The sequence below is a fragment of the Corylus avellana genome, chromosome ca1, assembly GCF_901000735.1.
Source record: "Corylus avellana chromosome ca1, CavTom2PMs-1.0".
Taxonomy (NCBI): Eukaryota; Viridiplantae; Streptophyta; class Magnoliopsida; order Fagales; family Betulaceae; genus Corylus; species Corylus avellana.
This window is the reverse complement of record NC_081541.1, coordinates 29,081,618-29,104,682: the sequence shown is the minus strand read 5'-3', so window position 1 is coordinate 29,104,682 and position 23,065 is coordinate 29,081,618. Positions and strand designations below refer to the sequence as shown.

The 23,065-nt window shown below is 34.6% G+C and overlaps 3 protein-coding genes across 3 annotated transcripts; 2 read left to right on the top strand and 1 right to left on the bottom strand.

Annotated features, from left to right (window-relative positions):
• Window positions 1–3,124: 3,124 nt before the first annotated feature.
• Window positions 3,125–8,030, top strand: LOC132162373 (protein FAR1-RELATED SEQUENCE 5). The gene is made up of 2 exons (XM_059572611.1): window positions 3,125–5,953; window positions 7,574–8,030. Exons 1-2 carry the CDS (start codon window positions 3,767–3,769, stop codon window positions 7,745–7,747), a joined length of 2,361 nt encoding a protein of 786 aa, XP_059428594.1. The 5' UTR covers window positions 3,125–3,766; the 3' UTR covers window positions 7,748–8,030.
• A 994-nt stretch (window positions 8,031–9,024) lies between these two features.
• Window positions 9,025–12,851, bottom strand: LOC132182332 (protein FAR1-RELATED SEQUENCE 9). The gene is made up of 3 exons (XM_059595549.1): window positions 12,665–12,851; window positions 9,861–11,350; window positions 9,025–9,528 (listed from the first exon to the last, which is right to left on the bottom strand). The coding sequence occupies exons 2-3, from the start codon at window positions 11,331–11,333 to the stop codon at window positions 9,361–9,363; spliced, it is 1,641 nt and encodes a 546-aa protein (XP_059451532.1). The 5' UTR covers window positions 11,334–11,350; window positions 12,665–12,851; the 3' UTR covers window positions 9,025–9,360.
• A 2,236-nt stretch (window positions 12,852–15,087) lies between these two features.
• LOC132167777 (protein VACUOLELESS GAMETOPHYTES-like) lies at window positions 15,088–16,199 on the top strand. Its single transcript, XM_059578802.1, has one exon. It carries the CDS (start codon window positions 15,210–15,212, stop codon window positions 15,930–15,932), a length of 723 nt encoding a protein of 240 aa, XP_059434785.1. The 5' UTR covers window positions 15,088–15,209; the 3' UTR covers window positions 15,933–16,199.
• Window positions 16,200–23,065: the final 6,866 nt, after the last annotated feature.

The following is a 23,065-nucleotide window of genomic DNA, read 5'->3' as shown; positions in this document are numbered from 1 at the left end:
AGAATAGCTGAACAAGTGGTGCTTTAATTTACAAAGAACTTGTAATTGGTTTAATTGTTCAGTACACGAAGTAAAAGGAAAAAAAAAATAGAGGATGAGGAACTAATAAGTTAAGTTTTTTTATCTTTTGTTCAAATTGGGCTTGAAAGAAATTCTTTCATTTTTAGATTAGAGTATATGATTATCACATGTACACTGGAGAATCACATCCTTTAAAAATAGATGTCAATTTAATAAACTAGAAACATAAATTTATTACAAACTTGGTTGGACAAATTTTCTCAAATGCAATTGATAAAACCGTCATGTATCTCTTAACATGTGAAAAATACATTTATGGAATAAAGCCCCAATATTTGAAGCCTTTTTGTTAGGGTTTGTTCTATTTGGGTTGCTTGGATTAAAGAGAATATTTTGAAATGAAGAATTTATGGAAATGAGACACATTAAATTTGAAGTTGGGGATGAGAACAATATTCACTTGTGGTTGGATTGGTGGCACCCTGCTTGTATTCTTATTCAAAAATTTGGGCTTTGTTCTGTGTGGTGTATGATACCTGTAGTAGCTTGGAGGCTCGGCTGTCAAGTGTCTTACCTGATGGGAATTGGTTTTGGAACCATGCTAGTTCCGATGATCTAGTGGAAATTAGAGGGAGGCTTGTAGATGTGACAGTAGGTGGTATTAATAAACCAGTGTGAGTGTTATCTATGGATGGCAAGTTTTTGTGGCTAGCGTTGAAAAATTGATTAACAACTGATAATAGGTCATAGGTTGCAGAAATGGGGTTATCAAAGGGCTGTATTATGCTAGTTCTGTCATAGAGAGAGCTAGAAAGCAGAGATCATCTCTTCTTTAAGTATGGTTTTAGTGCAAGATTATGGAAGGCTGGTATGGTTATGTGTAATATACATAATCTTCCTTTTGAGTGGGATAGGTAGTAGGTTTGTGTCTTTTTGATGTAAAGGAATGGAAAAATAAACCATTGATAGACAATATGTGCACAGTGATATTAAAACTAATAATTAATCTAAATAGAGAAAGAAAATAGATGAAACACAGAGATTTTAGGTGATTTGGCCTATGACCTATATCAATACATCAAAATCTTTTCTTGGCTACATTTTTTTTTTTTTTTTTTTTTTCATTTGACTATTTGATTGTATACATGACTCTATTTATAAAAAAAATAGTATGAATGTTACCTGTCTCTTTTACTTCTACATTAACAACCATAATTGTAACTCTTATCACTTGAATTTTTATAACCATTATCTTTTGAGCTCTGATAACTATTGTCTCTTGAGCTTGTAATTCTTGTCTTTATAAATGGTTTCTTGTGCAACAATTTACAATTTATGGATGCATCCAAAAACAGAGGAAACATGTTTTTCAAAAAATCTATTGGGGTGGATTTAAGAAAAGCCTATTAAATATTATCGGTTGCTGGAATTGGACTATTATGGAAGACATCTTGTATTGATTCTGGCTTGTTGGCTTAAGTCTCTGTTGTAGATGTCTTTTTGTTGTTGGGGTTATTTGTTGTTGGTTTAGAGCTTGTTGTGTTGTTAGTTATTTTTCTAGAGTGTGTTTTGTGTTTGGTTGTTAATAAAGTTCTTATTCATAAAAAAAAACAAAAAACAAAAAACATAAAACATAAAACATTGTGGTGTTTGATAACTCATTTTAAATGGTCTTTTTTGTGTTTTGATTAAAAAAAAAAAAAAAAGTTTTGATGTAACATAAAAATAAAATAAATTTTGTGTTTTTTTTTTTTTTTTGGAATGTTTTGTGAGAGAAGTTGTTTATTAATATTTTGATTTTTTGAACATAAAGGAAAAGAGGAAAAAAGATAAAAAGATAAAAAGAATTAGCAAACAAGCCCTTTTTTTTTTTTTTTTTTGTAATTTGCATGGAAAATGACATGATTTTTTGCACAGTACATATTTAATTTTGCTTTCTTTATCTTTTTCACATAACACTAAAAATTAAATCATAAATTAAATCATAATCCGTAAGAAAACTACGACATAGATGTTCATCTATTGTTTTTTTTTTTTTTTCAGCATAATTAAAATTAAATCATAATCCCACTACCTGCCTATGACCCCACCGGGACTTGACTAGGACTTACCCAGGGTTCGACCGGACTTGCCTTGGACCCCCCGGGGCTCGCCTGGGAGCCGCTCGGGACCCTGTCAAAACTTGATTGGGATCCAAAGTTGGAAAATATTTTCTAACGGAAAACATTTTCCTGAAAAATGATTTCTTAGAAAACTTTTTATGGTATTTGGCATGTACGGAAAATTAGGCGGAGTTCGGGTCAGGTCCCTAATGTCTATTGAAAACATTTTTCGGTATTTGATGTGTATGGAAAATCATATTAAACTCTAAATTACAAAAATGTCTCTGTCGAGTCCCGGGTTGATCTTGAAGGGGTTCCAGACGAGTCATAGTAAGGTCCTTGCAAGACTCGGTTAGGGCACCTCTAAGACTTGGTCGGGATATTTTTGTATTAATATGATTTAAGTAATATATATATATTAGATTTTGGAAAAGACCGAATCACCATTTTCGTTAATTACTGTCCATCCCAATTAACGGCAGTGGGTGACCGATCACCCCTAGTTTGACCTTAGAGGTGGCTACCGGTTTGGGGGTGACCGAATTACCCCCAAGGCCAAAGAGGGTGGTTCGGCCATCCCAAGGGCCAAAAAAGGGTGGTTGAAATCACCCCGTAGGCCATGAGGTGGCTTCGACCACCCCCTGCGGCCCCTTTGGGGATGGCAGAACCACCCTCAAAGCCAAAGGGATGGACAAAAATTAATGGAAGTGGTGATTCGAACTTTTTTTTAAATCTGAAGTACTAGATTTATTATTTTCAAAATATAAGGGAGAAAAAAATAAAAACATTAAAATTCAAATACCAAAAAGGTTATTAACTTTTTTTTTTTTTTTTTTTGTCCTAGATTAGATCAATCTAGTTTAGACTTTTTCGCTTTTCCTTGGGTCTGATCAATCAAAGTTGTTGTCAATCTACGGTGTTAGCGTTTACAAATAAATAGCGTGAAGTAGCAGATCAAACCTCCAGAAGCTGGGGCTAGAATAGAATACCAAGAACCCACCCACCCACCATTCTCAAACTCTCGACTCTCATTTTGCTCCTTTGTTAAAAAGGTTGTACTGTCTCTCTCTCTCTCTCTCTGCCCCATCTCATTCCAATTTTTCTTCAAAAGATCATGACTTTTTTGGAAGGAAAAAGCCCTCCAAAACCATAATCAAAACCACTCCCAGATCAATTCTAGGGTTTCTTCTTGTTTCTCTGTAGAAACCCTAGGAAAGTAACAAACTTTGCTTCCTAAACCCTGTCCCTCTCACACTTCTGTCTCTGTTAAACCACAACCAGTGCAAAAGAAAAAGTCTCGTTTTTTTTTTTTTTTTTTTTTGTTGTTTCCCCACTTGGGTTCTACTTGTTTTTGTTCTTCTTGTTCATGTTGCTGAAATAATGGTTTGGGGTGAGAGATTGCTTTGGCTGAAGATGGAGCAGGAGCTCACCCTCTCTCAAAGAGCCTATTACGCCTATGAGGGTCAGTAGTACTCGTTTATCAATTTATTCCCTTTTTGTTTAGAATGAAAATTTCTACTGCTCCATTCGCCTTTCATCTACAACTGTAGAGAGACTGAATGCATAGATAGTAAAATAGTAGTATAAATACAAAGCATCATAATAGACGGTGGGGTTGAATTGGGTTCTTTCATAATTCCCACATGGATAACGAGATGCTTGAATTTGACATTGGGTTGGGAGGTGGTGGGAGGGAAGGTGATGATGATGGGTTGGACATTGATGATGATGAAATGGTTGATAGCCCATCTGCCACCAGTGGTGGGGCTGGAGGAGGTTCCGCCAGCGGTGGCGAAATTTACCTTCCTGAGGGGGACTTATTAGACCTTGAACCTTATGAAGGTATGGAATTTGAGTCTGAGGAGGCTGCCAAGGCCTTCTATAATTCTTATGCCCGCCGTGTTGGCTTCAGTACCCGTGTCAGCTCCTCCCGTCGATCCAGGCGGGATGGAGCAATTATACAGAGGCAATTTGTCTGTGCTAAGGAGGGGTTCCGCAACATGAATGAGAAGCGGACTAAGGACAGAGAGATTAAGCGCCCACGGATCATTACTAGGGTGGGCTGCAAAGCATCCTTGTCTGTCAAGATGCAGGACTCGGGGAAATGGGTTGTATCTGGATTTGTTAGGGAACATAACCATGAGCTGGTTCCACCCGATCAGGTGCACTGCCTTCGCTCTCATAGGCAAATCTCTGGTCCTGCCAAGACTTTGATTGATACCTTGCAGGCTGCCGGAATGGGTCCTCGGAGGATTATGTCTGCCCTCATAAAAGAGTATGGTGGAGCAAGCAAAGTTGGATTTACAGAGGTGGACTGTAGGAACTACATGAGGAATAACCGCCAGAGGAGCTTAGAAGGGGACATTCAACTTGTTCTGGATTATTTGAGGCAAATGCATGCAGAGAACCCCAATTTCTTCTATGCTGTGCAGGGTGATGAGGATGGGTCTATGAACAATGTCTTCTGGGCTGATCCAAAAGCGAGGCTGAACTATACTTACTTTGGTGATACCATTACATTTGACACTACCTACAGATCCAATAGGTACCGATTGCCCTTTGCACCTTTCACCGGGGTAAACCATCATGGACAGCCCGTTTTGTTTGGTTGTGCTTTCCTAATAAATGAATCAGAAGTGTCATTTGTGTGGCTGTTTAAGACGTGGCTTATGGCAATGTCTGGTCGGCCTCCTGTGTCAATCACAACTGATCATGATGCGGTGATACGTTCAGCTATCACACAGGTTTTCCCAGAGACCCGCCATCGTTTCTGCAAATGGCACATCTTTAAAAAATGCCAGGAGAAGTTGTCCCAGGTGTTTCTCCAACACCCAAATTTTGAAGCAGACTTTCATAAATGTGTTAACTTGAATGAGTCGATTGAGGAGTTTGAGTCTTGCTGGTTGTCGCTTGTTGATGGATATGATCTCAGGGATCATGAGTGGCTTCAAACAATTTACTCTGCTCGCAGGCAATGGGTACCTGTCTATCTGCGGGATACTTTCTTTGCAGAAATGTCCATAACCCAGCGAAGTGATAGTATGAATTCATACTTTGATGGCTATGTGAATGCCTCAACGAATCTGAACCAGTTCTTTAAGCTATATGAGAAAGCTCTAGAGAGTCGGAATGAGAAAGAGGTGAAAGCAGATTATGATACTATGAATACTGCCCCAGTTTTGAGGACCCCTTCTCCAATGGAGAAACAAGCATCTGAGCTTTACACGAGAAAACTATTCATAAGGTTTCAAGAGGAGCTAGTTGGAACGTTAACTTTGATGGCATCCAAGGCTGAGGATGATGGAGAGGTAATCACATATCAAGTGGCAAAATTTGGGGAGGATCATAAAGCTTATTATGTCAAATTCAATGTTTTGGAGATGAAAGCAACTTGTAGTTGCCAGATGTATGAGTTTTCAGGTCTTCTTTGCAGACATGCATTGGCAGTTTTTAGAGTGACCAATGTGCTTACTCTCCCATCTCATTATATACTGAAACGATGGACAAGAAATGCCAAAAGCAGTGTTATATTAGAAGAACGTACCAGTGTTGTATACACCAATTATCTAGAATCCCATACTGTTCGATATAATACCCTGCGCCATGAGGCTTTTAAATTTGTAGATGACGGAGTAAAGTCTGTGGAAACTTATGATGTTGCAATGGATGCTTTGAAAGTAGCTGCAAAAAAAGTTGCTCATGAAACAAAAAACGAGGGAAAAAGAGGCATGGCCAACGGGCTTGTTAGGAGAAACTTGGTGAGTGATGGAAATCATGCAAAGTGTACCAATGACGATCTTGAAGGGAGCTCGGGACAGCATATGTCTGAGGTAAGATTCATTTCATTGTTGTCCTTTGCTTTATTTGTCTCCTTTCACTTTGCACGTTAATCTGTAATCTGGTTATGATTTATTATACTTCCATTAGTTCTCCTAAAGCAAGTAAATTTTGCTGTAGTTGATTTTGAATTGTTGTTGGTTTTCATTATGTTTGTTATAAATCTATGGTGTTTGATCTTGCAACTGTCTATGAATCCGGTATGAAAACCCCACGACTATAACCTCTGTATCTGAATATATGTTCAACATAAGAACACCAGCCTATCCCTAAGTATTATTACTATTTGGAAATTAGTTTTGAGAAGTATACATGAGTGTATCAATTCAGGCATACATGTTAGGTTAAAGAGTGTGTCTAGGAGCTAATAATCTGACCGCCAGAATTTTAACTTGTGCATAGATGAATCCCATAATTTCCTATTATTCTTCTTACATTCCTCGTGGTTTACCTTAAATGTTAATTTGTAACCTGTTTGTCACATGCACTTTAGTTATCTTGGAAAATCCTTGCTACAGAGTAACAGATTGCATCTGGGTAACCTTTAAAGAACTAGACTTATCTTTCTCTTCCTTTGATGGAATTATGTCCTACTATAGTTGTTTTTGATTCAGTACATTTCTTGTTCCATATCCATTCCTCTCATATTTTACTAGGAACTGCAAAACTTACGAAAAAAAATATATATTTTACTAGGAACTGCAAAGAGTTTGATATGTTTCTGTGACTTGAAAGATTTTTCTGTCGTTTGGGTCTCTGTTCCTACTGCAACCATGTATTTTTATTTTTATTATTATTTTTTATTAATAAAAAAAAAAAAAGGTTCTTACCCTGGTCTTTTTTTCTTTTCTTTTCTTTTTGGCGGGGAGTTATAGGGGTAGGTTTTATCTTAGTAGTATGCTGTGGACTTTTTTTAAAGCTATTCCTCATAATATTATCAAGCATTCTCATAGTTGATGGTTTCCAGCTGGATTCTAACCTTAAGGAATCTATTCAATGAGGATGATCTTATGTATGTATGTATATTCTTTTGGTCAACGTATAAATGTTGAAAGCTTAATCAGCTTGACACTAGTGCGGCAGTTAGTTATGCTTTAATGTCATTTCACATGTTTAGTAACATTTTGGGACACTGATTCTTTTGCCGGTGTGTTCTTGTTGAGTGGACAATTAATAATTTGATACTACTGTTAATGATTGTGGATGGTTACAGTTTTGCAGTGGATTATATTTATGCTATAGTTGTTCTTTCTGAGACTACATAGGATTACATTCCCTTAGGTGTAGCAAAAGGGCAATCTTCTTTTATTGAAGTGTCAGATTTTGTGGCTTCTATAATTTCTTTTGCTTCTCAAGTAGAAAGGTTCTATTTTAGCACTCGAGCCTACTTTGATGATAAGGATCTAACACATTCCTTGAGATCCTTAGAATTTGCATGCATATTGTTTGGGGAAGTATGCAATTCTCTGTCGTATTTCAGTTTTTTCTGCCATTACGCGTCGAACCCGAGCTTTCACATATTTGATTCCAACATAAATTTTGGTTTGCCTGTACTGTCTTCATACTTGAAGTGATGCATTTCCAATTTGACACATTGTTTTTTGCATGTGCAGGATGACATGGACAAGAGAATTAGAGAAATTGGCAGTGAATTGGAGTCTTCAAATCGGAAATGTGAGGTTTATAGGGCTAACCTGCTTTCAGTTTTAAAAGATATTGAGGATCATAAGATGCAGTTGTCGATTAAAGTGCAAAACATAAAGATTAGTATGAAAGACGGCCTCTAGAGGTGCAATACAGTTAGTTATACATGTAGTTTTTTGTTTTTATTTATTCTATTCTATTTTCAAAGTCTTTTATGTAGTTCAACAATGTTCTTTGGACTGGGCTGTTTCTTCACTTTTGGATGGTATAGAATCGGCTAAGCCCTGGGGATGTTTGTAGCCTTGCACAGTGTATTGTAATAAATACAAAGTGGTAGTTACTTGATTCAAAGTGTTGCCCTGTTTCCCCATGTTTGTACAAGAATTATTCTGGAATCATCAGGAAAACATGCACAGTTTCATGTTATACATTTTGGCCGCTGATTTGGCCTCTCAGTGGCTTCACATTTCACCATGTAAATATGCCTTCTTACCGGATTTAACAGCTTTCCCCATTTTTTTAAGGGTTAATTATTTTTTTAGTATTTAGGTTTTTACGTTTTTCTTTTTTTCCACTTATGTTTCAATTTGTATCACGGATAATACCTGACTTATGGGTAAATATCAGTTTAGTACCTCTGTCAGTATTCTGTCAGTCAAATTAACGATTGCTATCATTGGGGTGGTTTTAGTCACGACTGGTCTGGGGATGGTTCGACCAACCCATGATATGTGGGGGTGGCCTCAAGGCCTTAGGGTTTGGCCATCTTTAGACGGGCTAGAAGGGTGGTTGAAACCACTTACATGACAGTCTGTTAATTTGACTGACGAAAGTACTAAATTAATATTTACTCATAAGTTAAGTTCCATATGTAACATTAATTGAAACTTAAGTGAAAAAAAATAATAATAATAATTAACTTTTTTTTTTATTATTATTATAGATATGAATAATTGTTTTAACTTATTTGGATTATCTCCTACAAAGGTCAACGAATATGATGTGTTTTTCTCGGTAGTCGAATAGCAATTATTGACCAGCTGATGACATGGCTGTCAAAGTCAAACCGTGGATCATCTTCCATTCTGAAAAGTTGGGTAGCCACTCGTTATTGCTAGTATCCATTAAATTTCTATTTTTAGTAGATAATCTATGTAAATTAATTATCATATTGGAAGAGACTAATTGATGTTTTCTACATAGATTAGTTCAAATTTCCAGTGACATATAAATGATAGGTGTGGTCCAAGCTTACACTATTCCTATATGACTGCCAGAGATGCTAGACAAGAGATTTTAATGCCAGAGTCATGTTGAAACAAGAATGCAACTTCCAATTGACAACAATTTAGTAAAGTATTACACGACTGCTGTATAACTTGATAATGTGACAGTAAAAATTAACCATTAGATTAACATAAGTTAAAAAACAAAGTTTGATTTTCATTGCTTCGTCATCTCAGTTGTATGGTAGTTATATAACAGTTTACAAAATGATATTACTCCTAAAACATAACTAAGAATGCATTTTAAATTGATCCGGGTATCGACCTCCAGGTATTCTCATCAAACAGATGGTTCACCCAGCAAGATAGTTGCACAAGTGGATCTGGCATCTTTCTCATCCGTTCTAAACTGCATAGGTTACATATCAAACAATGCTCACCTGTATGATGCCCTTAGCATGCTCAATGAAAAAAGCTACTACCCTGTGAAAGATATACAAGAAACATGATATTTGGCCTGCATCTACTGTTCACTCCTTCAAACTAAGCCTAGCATTTTGAACCTTCACTGACAGCTTTAACTTCTGTTCTTCCATATCTTTCAGAACAGCCAGCAGGTTTGCTCTATACACTTCACATCGTTGATTTGTGCTCTCCAACTCAGCAGTCAATTCACGGATTTTCCTTTCCTTCTCATCCTGAGCAATAAATTAATGATTTTTTATTACAATCATAATATAAAATCACCATCACAAACAATTTAATGATCAGACCTACAATTTATAGTTATATTACCACAAGTTTCAGGATTTTCTATAAGTAAACAAGTAGTTTTCACTTTAGATAATTTAACCTAATTTGGCAACTCAATATAAACAGGCAAAAAATTTCGTCTTCAGCGTGCAATTGTTAGAGAGAGTGAGAAATTTTGAAAAGTATGAAATGATTCAGCAGTATAAATTATTAGAAAAAAGAAAAAAAACAATAATGGCCCTTGAAATAGATAATCTTGCAGGGTGGGAGAAACTACCGACGATTGATATGTTGCTGCTTGATTTTCTTCATTTGGATGCAACTCTTGCCCACCTCCATTCACCAAAGTACCACTCTTTGCAGGTACTGGACCTTGATTCTTCACAACAGCAATCTTCTTAGCAGCATCTTTTAAAGCATCCATTGCCACATTATAAATGTGAATAGATTTTGCCCCTTCTTCTACATATTTGATTGCTTCCTGACGTAAATTGTTATAACGCACTGTTAAAGATTCTCGAGAACTGTTTGTCATCTCGGAAGCATGTTCATCCAACACAGCTCCACTCTTGGCATTCCTTGTCCATCGTTTCAATATATACTGAGATGGAAGAGTAAGAAGATTTTTCGCTCTAAAAACTGCTAATATATGCCTACAAACAATTCCTGAATACTCAAACATTTGGCAGCTGCAACTAACTTTCATCTCAAAAGTATTGAAAGTCACAGTGTGTGCTTTGTGGTCTTCCCCAAATTTGGCCACTCGATATGTGGTGATGGTTCCAGAGTCATCAATTTTTGTTGCAGGATTAGCAAGGGTCTCCACTAGTTCCTCTTGGAATTTCATGAATATCCTCCTCGTGTAAAGATTCGCAGCTTGTTTTTCCATTGGAGATGGCGTCTTCAGAACTGGGGTAGTGTTGGTAGTTTCGTAATCTGCCTTTAATTCCAAATCGTGCCAACTTGCTATAGCTTTCTCATACTGCTTAATCAACATTTGCATGGTCGTAAATGCATTCACAAACCCATCGAAGAATGAATTTACACCTTCAGTTCTAGATACCTCTCCAAAGAAAGTGTCTCGCATGAAAACTGGAACCCACTGTTGCCGAGCATTGTGCATTGTTTGAAGCCATTCATTACCCATGACATAGTATCTCTCCAGAAGTGATTGCCAGCATGACTCAAACTCATCAATTGTTTCAGACTCATCTATGCACTTCCTGAATTCTGTTTCAAAAATAGGATGTGACTGATATAGATGAGACAGTTTCTCTTGTGTTTCTCTGAACATGGCCAACTTACAGAATCGATGACGTGTTTCAGGAAGAACTTGTGCAACAGCAACTTGTATGAGCTGGTCTGGGTCGCTTGTTATAGAGACAGGGCGGCGTCCAGACATTGCATTAAGCCATGTTTCAAAAAGCCATATGAAGGAGGACTCAGAGTCATTGAGAATTAATGCACAACCAAACAACACTGGCTGCCCATGATGATTAAACCCTGTGAATGAGGCAAATGGTACCCTATACCGATTCGTCCTCGATGTCGTGTCAAATATGACAGCATCTCCAAAGTAAGAATAGTTCATTCTGGATGTTGCATCCACCCAGAATATATTTCCGCCACTGTGATCATTATCACCTTGAACTGCATAGAAGAAAGCAGGATTCTCTGCGTGCATTCGCTTCAGGTAGTCCAATATTTGCTGACCCCCACCCCCAAGGGTCCTCTGTCTGCTGCCACTCATGTGACTCCAGATATCAACTGTTGCATGTAAAAAGTTAAGCAAAAAAAAGAGAAAAGAATGAAAGGGAAGAAAAGGATATGTCAATCAGATGAAATGATTTCTCTAACACCATCAAAACTTGAAGGAATTCAAGCTATAGAGGTGAAGCATTTCTGCATTATGATTGGTAACATAATTAATTGAGAAGTACAGCATGATACTGGATCAAATTAGCCAATTCCCATTATATATAGTTTGTTTTTTACTTTATTTTATTTTATTTTTTCACTAAAACTAGTTACATAAAACCAAGCAAACTGCACAACAGTGCATTTAGTGTCATGTGCAGCAATCAGCTTTCATTGCCCAGTGCTAGCAGGCAATAAGTGGCCTTGAATGCATGCCATGAAACATAAAATCAGGTACATAGAAAAGATGCAGCGCTTAAATGATCAAACTTGACCCATCATTCTGGAAATAGCAGTTTACAATACGACCACTTATTTCTATCACAAATTGATGTATGTTTGTACTCTTGAGGAATCAAATGTGAGAACAGTTCCGAAGCAATATTAAGTTGGAAGAACTCCATGAGTCCATTGGGGTTTTTCTAGTGGCCATGAAGAGGTCTCATTGCTTCAAAATGAAGCTTCAAATAAAAATGTGACCAATTTACAATGTTACTTAAAAGTTGAAGTTGTCGGGTCAGTTAACCTGCAGCGGGTTTGTTCTCCATTGATAATGTGGTTCAAAAACTCCAGCACCCAACATGCTTTTCCTATCCTTAAAATGACAAAAATCTAAGCTTAATATTTTGCAGTTGTTATAATTTCCATAGCTGTTGCAAGTATCAGGCATCAGTTTGGGTATCAGAGTGAGGATTAATTTGAGATTTGTTTTTCCAGAAAATGATTCTTATCAATATTTACAACAAAAACCACACAGAGTGTAAGCTCACACTGCAAGCGACTGTTCCGACGGCAACTCAACATAGAAAAAAGACAGCAACTTTAATCTCACAAAGGTGGTACAGACGTGAAAGACACGTCCTGTGAACTTTGCCATTAGCAAATTCTCTAAAAGGCCGTGAATCCCCAAAAGTTTGATAAGAAAGTCGAATTCTTCGACAAAGTCTACTCTCATCAAAAGTACACCAACCCTCATCCAATCTAATCCACACGTGTTTATAAATACGAGAATTCTCTCTCTCTCTCTCTCTCTCTCTCTCTGTGAGTGTGTGGGTATTTAGCCTAATATTCCGACAGCAAGAAGAAAACGAACAACACATGAGAAGTAGAGTAATAGAGAAAACAGAGAAGATGAAATTGAAAGAGTGGGCCAACGTAACGTACCTTTGAGAGATTCGATTTAGATTAGGAGGACAGTGAATCGTCCGGAGTTTCTTCCTTTAGGGTTCCGATCTCTGATTTCAGAAACCTCCGTCTCCCGAACCTGACGTACCCAACAACACATTTTTTTTCATGAACCGGGATTATCCGGTGCTGGGAGCATAACTTCTATACGGTCGGGGCATAAAACTAACCAATGAGGAGTTGACATCTCAGCATGGAATATATTAGGAAAAAAAAACCATAACAATATTAGGGAAAAGGCAGAGAGACACTGCATAGGTGTGGACCGTGGGGCGCGGTGTGTGAAGAAGAGATGGAGAAAGACAGAGTGAGAACTGGTGAAGCGGGTCACCGGTTGACCCACCAAAATAAAAAATTAACGAGTCATAAACTCGTTAAGGGGTAAATTCAAATCTAGCAGTTTTGTGTTATATTCGGGTCGAGTTTGCGGGTCGTGTCAAAATTGCTACTCCTATTTATTAGCACAGAAGGCGCTCAAAACAACAACGAAGATTATTTGGATGAAAGAATATCTTAAATTTATTCATGACGTTGTAAGCACTGGAATTTCTTTGATGATTTGTGGAATGATTGAATGGAATTTCACCTTTTTTTTTTTTTAGTAATAAATAAATGTGATAATAGTAGGATAATTCAAGGATTTTGGGCATCTTTATTATGTTCTGCTATCAGAACAATCCTAGTTTTGCCCGACGTCACAAACCTAGTAATTTCGTGTTGTGTTAGTGTCGAGTTTGCAAGTCGTGTCAAAATTATTACCTCTACGTGTTAGCAAAGAAGGCACTCAAAACAATAATAAAGGCAATTTGAATAAAAGAATATCCTAAATTTACCGGTGACATTGTAAGCCCTAAAATTTCTTTGATGATTTGTGAAGTGATTAAATAAATGGAATTTGACTTTTTTTTTTTTAAGTAATAAATAAATGTGATAATAGTAGGATAATTCAAGGATTTTGGGCATCTTTATTATGGTAATTCCAGGAATCGTAACCCTCCCAATAAAATTTAAAAATATAACTTCTCTTAGCAATTTTATTAAGCTTAATTTCTTTAAATAAATTACAAGAAAATTGTGTTAAGGTATAATGCATTGATTAATTAAAAGCATAGCCACTTTTATAAAAGCTCTCGACCTTACAAAAACGTTTTCAAACTCTTTTCTTTCTCTCCATGAATTCGTATCCTAATTTCTAATGTGTTAGGGTTACCATCAGGCATCAAGGAGATTCCACCAAAATCAGCCATGGAATCTGATTCCCAATTAATTTTTTCAACGCACTTTTAACAAAGTAAAGGTATAAATTAAGATACACGTGTGATTCTTTTATATATATATATATATATACTACTTTTCTACGTATACGTGTCACTACCACCGTGATTTTAGTATTAGTAAGCGTCGTATCATATCGAGACCTGCTATTTTTTCATCTCTCATTATTTCATTATCCACATCATATCGAGACCCGCTATTTTTTCATCTCTCATTATCCAAACCTTGGAGATAATCCAGACTGCAACTTTTCCCTGTGTCGAATCTACAGGACTTTGTTTGCTTTTTTCTTCTCTTTTGTAGACTGAAGTAGCTAGTTACGAGTAGGCCAAAATTAACACAAGTAATGGCCGGTTAAACAAACTCTCAAAGGCAAAAATTTGTAATTTTATAAACATTTTATGTGTTAATTGTTTGATTTAATGCAAAATCCAAACAACACTTAAGAGTGAAATTAAAAGGGGTGGAAACTTGAAAACCCCATATTGCAAAAATTTTGATAATTCGAGTTTATAATTGTAAAACCCTTGACAGTTTTTCGGGTAAGTGGAGTTTGCCTTAAGAACGTCTAAATTGAGCTCTTCAAATAGAAGTTAAATTTGAAGAGAAAAACTCATTTTTTAAAATTTGAAGAGTCACTTTTAAAATAAACAAAATATCAAACCATATATATTTTTATCTACTTTAGTTAAATATTATTATTTTCTTATTTTTTTAATTCTTTTTTTGTTTTTGTTTTTGGTAGATGGGAGAGAAGGAAAATAAATATATAAGATTAAAAAACTAAATAACTTTTACTTTTTGGCGCTTGGTATTTGAAGAGCTTTGTTGATTAAAGTTAAATTTGAAATAGAGTAGAGAGCTTGTTAAAATGACTATTTTTGTGATTTTTTTCAAATTTTTTTAAAAAAGCCAAATTTAAAGAGATCAACGGGAATCCTACGAGGAATGTCAATGATATTAGGTAAAGCAACATTCCTCCAAGGCATTAGATTCTTGCAAATGCTTTCTCGATCTCTTACTCAACCCTTCTTACGTTAATTATGGATAACCAAAGTTATTCCCTGCCTGTAAATCTTAAGCAAAGTATCGTCCAACCGTTGCAAAATCCCTTCAACCTATTCAAAAGCAAGCCAAATTGAACATGTAATCTTCCTCCACATCTCCGTATAAATAATCCCATTTCGGATTTCCCTGTTCCCATATGGGCTAAGCCAAGAATTTTGGTAAAAACCAAAGAAAGAACCCCATGAAGTTCGACAGAGAGATCTCTCACCCGATCCACCCGCAGCATAAGCTAAAGCTCGAACACACAGAGATCCCATTCAACTGTGATGGGTGCAAAGAAGCCGGCATTGGGTTCCAATACAAATGCCAGAAATGCGATTTTCACTTGCACAAGGCGTGCGCAGTTGCAGCTCGCACCATTTACCATCCCTTTTACACGAGATGCGAGTTCCAATTTTGCTATGATCCCCCTGGAGCAACCAGGAGAATCTGCGACGCATGCAGGAATGATGTTCTGGGATTTGTCTACCACTGCAAACGATGTGATTTCGATCTTCATCCCTGCTGTGCGAATCTCCCGCAGGTTTTAGATGATGGGGAGCGCAATCTTTACTTGTGTCTCAAGCTATCCAATTCTTGCCATCACTGTGGGGGAAAGGGTCCTGGTTGGTCTTACAGGTCTCACTGCAAGACGTATAATCTTCATGTGTCGTGTGTGAAGGAGTTGCTTGTGGAGAGCTGGCAGGCCATTTATCTGAATGTGGACAAAAACAAGGTCAGGGAGATGCAGACGAGGATCCCCAGCCTTAAGGGGACGCTTAAAAACAATGATGGGGAAAGAGGAGGGAAGGTGATGAAGTATTGTCAGATCGCCGGTGGAGCTGTCGGCGCTATTGTCTCCGCCATCCTGGGGGATCCTACGCCGATAATAGGTGCTGTCGTCGGCCATCTCATATCCAAGTAGATCAATAGGGACTTGGCTTAGGTGCTGTAAAAGTACTAAAATATATGTGTTGCAGTTTTTTCACTGATCTTAGATCGTTGAAAAAACTTTAGTTTTTTATGGCACCTAAACCAAATCCGATAAAAAACCGAGCAAAAAACCATGGAAGTACACATTATGTAATGTTATCTCCATCCATGTTGTTCCGTTTCCAAAAGTACTCTGTTACATGTAAAGTCTAGGTGCTATACATGTGAAAGCTTGGGGGCCCTGCAGGGTCCATCTATAATGTGGAATTCTTAATTACTTTGTTCTTCTAACTACGATTAGTGTGTTCTGGTTGATTACATGCATTTGAAGATTCACGGGTGTTAAAGTATTAGTTAAATTTATCAATTTTTATCGACTTAAGTTTTTAGGATAAGTGTCTATTTAACATAGTATTAGAGGATAGGTTCTGAGTTCGAATTGTATTTTCGTCATTCACCTTCCATTTCTATTAAATATTTCACGTGTTGAGCCGTAAGAGGAAGCGATAAAGTAATGATTCTAGTTTTAGCTAGCCTAGGACTACGGTAAAGATTCTAACCTTCAACTTCCAGCTTTGTTCCGAATTAATGTTGCTTGAAGTGGAGTTTATTTATGATTTTAATCGAATTAATTTTAGTTTATGGAGTTTTTCTCTTTAGATTCTTCAGTTGGTGAGAAAATTCAAGTAGCCATGTTGATATCTAGAGATCTTTTACATATTGTTTGAACAGAATTTGGGTATTGTTATGTATGTATTTCATTCACAAGGGCTTGATACAGTACTTCATGTATTTAAATTATTTGTTCATTCACTCAATAGTGAGGGAAAAGGGATGATAAATTTATCTTGTATGCAGAAAATTTCCAAGGCCAAAATGTTCTTTTTGGAAATTACTCGCCATCATTTTTGGAATTAAATATTAAGTGAGAAAGAATCCATAATGTATTGGAATAATCAAAGCCTCCTTAAAGTTGTTTGGGTCAAGACTTCAAAGATTCTTAAAAGATCCGTTGCCCAATGCCCACTAGTTAAAACTTCAAACCCTCGATTTTTGGTTAGCATTAATGGTACAAAAGGACTCACTTAAGAAAATAAATAAATGAATATATAGATATAAAGTAATGCTAGATATCATATTTTTATCATCTTAAAGTTGATGTGGCTTTTAAAATCACTATTTGATCAAAATTCAAGTGTTATTTATCTAAAATGTAATAGTGATTTTAAAAGTCACATCAACTTTACAAGAATGATAAAAAGATGGTACATAACATTACTCATAGATATATATAGTCTTTTTACGTGTGTATGCGCGTTTAGGACATAATTTTCTTCCAAATCCTAGTCTATAAAAATGACGTGTGTTCCTTTACATATGAGAAACACTTGTATTTTTAATAAAAAATTTTCCAATTTTGTCTATTCTATATAATATTAATATCTTAAGCATTAATTTTTTTCATCTTTAATTATTTGTTTACTATAACTTGCCTAATGGTTTAGCAAGCATTCAAACTACAGACCATGTCTTATTATTATTAGGGAAAAATGCAGTTTACTCCCTTAAAATTTCAGGAGTTTTTCAATTTTAACCCCAAAGTTTAAAAATTGGTAATCTACCCTCATGAAGTTTCAAACATTGGCAATTTAAACCCTCCGTTTAATCTTTCCGTCAAAATAGACGGAAATCTATGAAATTACATCACTACCCTCAGGCTTTTTTTAAAAAATTTTCGTCCAATTTAATTAAAAAATTAAACGGAAGGTTTAAATTGTCAATTTTTGAAACTTCAGTGGGGTAGATTGCCAATTTTTGAACTTTGAGGTTAGAATTGAAAAACCTTTGAAACTTCAGGGGGGAAACTGCATTTTCGCCTTATTATTATTACTAGCGTATAACCCGCACATTTATGATTTTATATCCACATAGAAGCACATTTGTAATATATATATATATATATATATATATATATATATATATACTATCTAAATTCAATTAATGGAAAAGAGAAAAGGAAAATACATCCTTCTCATCCTTCATTTTTTTTTCTTACTTTAAAAGCATGAAGGACTTCCAACTCAAATCATTCATCATTTGATTTTTTTCCCAAATGCCCCATATTTTTATTTTTTTAAAAAGAAGACAAAAACACCAAAAAAAAAAAAAAGAAAAGAAAAAAAGAAATATGATGGGGTGGCCGGCCACCCCATTTGGCCTGGTAGTGGTTCGGCCCCCCCTTGGGCCAAACCCTCAAAAAATAATTTGAGGGTTTGGCTTAGGCCAAGGGCCACCCCCCCTTGGGCCATGGGGGTGGTCCACTCCCAGGACCAAACCCTCAATTTTTTTTTTTTGAGGGTTTGGCCTAAGGGGCGGCCGAACAACCTCCTAGGGCTCTGCCACCCCCAAACGGCCGCCTTGGGGGTGGCCGAACCACCTCCCACCCTAGCATATTTCTTTTTTTTTTAAAAATAAAATATGTTTTTAATTTATTATTTTTTATTATTTTTTAACTTGGGATGTGAGCATTTTGGAAAAAAAAAAAAAATCTGAATGGTCGAATTGCAACAATTTAAAAGTTTGGAGGGGTTAAATGTCACGTTTTAAACATTTGAGGTAAAAGTACAAATGAGTGGATAGTTCATGGGGGTAAAATGTATTTTCCCCGAGAAAAAAAGGGTGCATTAAAAAAAATCTTTAACATTCTCAATCAACGTAAAAAAAGGAGTGCATTAAAAAAAATAAGTTTCATTCTCAATCAATGAAACTTTTTATGCTTCAAATTTCTATGTTGAGTATCTTGCTTTCGTTTGCAAATCATTTTGATCGGCATGTCATAATCATCTGATTTTACATCTTTAACAGGTACAGAAAAAGACATTGAAGAATGTTGAGTGAAGATTTGTTCGTCTTCTATTTCCTGTAATTATTGAATTTAATTAGAAGATGCATCAAATTATGTAGGAACATATAGTGTAGATAAAAAGGGGGAAAAATATATATATAATGAAATGTTACCTTTCGGATCTTAACTTGGCTCATGTTTTGAAACTTCTTATTCTTCAAATTACTTTGTTGAGTATCTTGCTTTCGTTTACAAATCATTTTGCTTGGCATGTCATCATCATCTGATTTTACATCTTCAACATGTATAGAAAAAGACATTGAAGAAGAATGTTGAGTGGGGATTTGTTCATCTTCTATTTCCTGTAATTATTGAATTTAATTAGAAGATGCATCAAATTATGTAGGAAAATATTGTGTAGATATAAAGGGGCAAAAAAAAAAAAACATATAATGAAATGTTACCTTTCGGATCTTAACTTCTTGTGAAACATGTGGTCCAAAGATTCTTGTAACATTATAATTTTTCAATCCTTTTTTCAAATTATAATCATTAAGCCGCAATTGGAATACCTATTCATTGAAAACTATAGTTTCAATTTCTATTGGCAAGATATAGTCGTAATACTGTATAAAATAGAAAGAGTAAAAAAAGAAGAAGTTATAAGAGGTTATATATATATATATATATTTACTTTATTTTGTAATAATAGTGTAAATTTTTTATGTTTCATTACCTCATCTTGCATGTTTGCAAGTTCCTTTGCAGTTTTGCCTGTAAGCTGTTCAGCCTCTTTGTCAAACACAACGAATGTTGTTGAATCAAATACTTCTAATTGTATCCTATATCTGTTTCATTTCAAAATTTGTTAGTAAAGTTAACTATATCTATATACATTTATTTTCAATAGCATTTGTTGTTTACCTTGGTACAGAAAATTTAGGTTATGCTTTACAACGCTCACACCAAAAAGATCCTTCTATAAGCTTAACCTTTGTCTTGCATGTTAGACATCCAATATAATACCATCCAAATTTCTTGTTGATTCTAAGGACTTTGCATAAACATGTAATTAATATTTCCTGCAATATTAAGTATTTAAAAAAATTAAAATAGATGATACAATATTAATGATCTTATATGTTAAGACTAAGTTCGTAGGTATACACTTGATGAGGGGCACATACCTTTGTCTCTGGTCTCCATTCCATTTTTTTTATTTCAGCAACCGTTTTTCTGTTCTGTAAGGCAAGTTCTTTGTCTGGTATTACCGTGACGTTGTTCAACCTATTCATTGAAAAAAAAAAAAAACGTGTTAGTTTCCATTAATTTTAGTAAAAAAGAAGAAGAATGTGTTAGTATTTGTACTTATCAAAAACTCTAGCAACTTCAGGAATTTCAAGGTTGATGCATACTCTTGTCGCACTTGTTGATGATAGATTGTACTAACCTACCAAAAGTTAAAAGACAAACACACTAACATATATTAAGTAAAATATGCATTATATGGTTTTTAAATATCATAAAGAAAATAATTACCTTTAAAAGTTTTCACAATAGTTGAAGTTACTATTACAATGAATGAGCTTGTATTATTATGATATAAATCATCATCTATTTTCAGTGCTGTAGATTCCCTTAAAGTTGTTTGCAAAGATTTGTTTCTGAAATAGTAGATAACTAAGTTAGAGTGCAGTTTCTCAATTTTCACCTTCTTTTCTCTTTATTTGATATAAAGTTACAGCTTTTGGGGTTCAATAGCTTATTGTATTTCATATGCAAAAAAAAGTATATCTTACTCTTCCAGTAATAGCTGAATTTTTCACATTTTTGCTAGGCGACCTTTTACGTTAATCTCTTGAATAACTTCAACTAATTCTAATCTGCCAATGACATTTGCAAGTCCGTGAAATTGACTTAAATAAAGTTAGTATTGAATTTTCATTTTAAATGATTTTGTATTTACAAATATATGAAAATAAAAGAATCAATATACCAGTCAAATAAGTAGTGTCATCGCAACGACTCTTTATAGTTTCATAATTAGCAAGTTCAAATCCATATTGAGGCATGAAATGATCTATCTCATCAATTTTTTTTTTTGATAAGTGATCTATCTCATCAATCTTAAAGACCGATGTTGTTGACATGAAAAAAATTTTAACTTGGCTATGCACTGAATGGTACTTTGATTTATATTCCTCTACTATAAAATTTTTGATTCCATAAACACATCCTTCATTGAAGAGAGGTCTGAAACGCTAGGCAAAATTCTTTCTAATACTTGAATGTATTAGTGTTCCCTGAAAAAAATAAGTTTAAAAAATTTATTAGTATGTATTTGAGGAGAATTTAATTGAGAAAAAATGAATACGAACTTACTTTTTCATCAGCCATTATCATATCAAGACTGATCAACTCATTGCCACATTTATTATGTTAATTGCCCCACATCCGTATAATTCTAACTTTCACATTCCATGTGTATTTTTGAATTGATATTTGATTCAGAGATGTGTAAGTCATGCTGATATGATTAAGTAACACCTACATGAATTTTATATCAGTAATGTTTGAATAAAAAGAAAAAAAATCATCTATAAGTTAGAAAGTTCATATTTTTTTAAAAAAGCAATCTGAATAAAAAATAAAAATTAAAACAAAACAACAAGAAATAAAGACAAAAAATGGAAAATAAAAAATACTAATATAAAAATCAAGTAACATTGCAAGATTCAAATCTATACTAAATTTTACCTCTAGGTAAATTGTTGAAGATTTTCTTGCATACTATATTTTTTGTATGGAAATGATTACCATGAGGTTCATTTGGAATGAATACTTTAAGGTCATTTTTGCTTGTAACTCTAGAGATAGCAACATAAAATTTTATAAGGTTAATGTTTGGGTAGCTTTCGAAGAAGCAAGCCCCATGCACTATCAAAGTTCCCCCCATCAAGACCCATATATGCCACCAATTAGCCCTAGAAATGTTTTGTTGCTGCTATCGCACATCAGTTTTGTTTTTGATGGGAACTTTGATAGTGCATGGGGTTTGCTTTGTTGAAAGCTAGCCAAAAATTAACCTTATAAATTTGTATGTTGCTAACTCTAGAGTTACAAGCAGAAATGACCTTAAAGTATTCATTCCAAATAAACCTCACGGTAATCATTTCCATACAAAAAATATAGTATACAAGGAAATCTTCAACCATTTACCTAGAGATAAAATTCAGTATAGATTTGAATCTTGCATTGTTACCTGATTTTTATATTAGTATTTTTTATTTTCCATTTTTTGTCTTTATTTCCTATGGTTTTGTTTTATTTATTATTTTTTATTCAGATTGCTTTTTTTTTTTTTTTAAAAATAAAAAATAAAAAAATAAAAAATATGAACTTTCTAATTTATATATGATTTTTTTTTCTTTTTATTCAAACGTTACTGATATAAAATTTATGTAGGTGTTACTGAATCATATCAGCATGACTTACACATCTCTAAATCAAATATCAGTTGAAAAAGACACATGAAATGTGAAAGTTAGAATTATACGGATGTGGGACGCAATTAACATAACAAATGGCAATGAGTTGATCAGTCTTGATATGATAATGATGGATGAAAAGGTAAGTTCGTATTCATTTTTTCTCAATTAAATTATCTTCAAATACAGAATAATAAATTTTTTAAACTTAATTTTTTCAAGGAACACTAATACATTCAAGTATTAGAAAGAATTTTGCCCAGCGTTTCAGACCTCTCTTCAATGAAGGATGTTTATGGAATCAAAAATTTTATAGTAGAGGAATATAAATCAAGGTATCGTCCATAAATCAAGGTATCGTCCAGTGCTGGGCATATACTGACCAAGGCATAAATACAACTATAAAACACAACATAAATTGAAACTCAAACACAAGTTTCTTTTTGCTGTAGAGAACAACACATGGTAAAAAGAAAGAGCATAAAGCTTTGCATTTAATGAGTTACATTCCATACTTTCACATATTGAAACCTTAGCCAAATAAGCCAAATAATCCGATGCAAAATAAATTATACTAAATAAAAATTCCAAGATCCAACATGTTAGCAACTAATCATAATCGTTAGAAAAACAGAGTAATAACACATGATTAAAGAATATGTGCTATGAATTTAGACAATCAGATAAGTGAATACAATTCAAAGTGAATACAAATTTAATATATAAAACCCATCTCTGAACACAATAAAATTTCATATATATATATATTTCTCAGTAATCAAAGAAAACGTA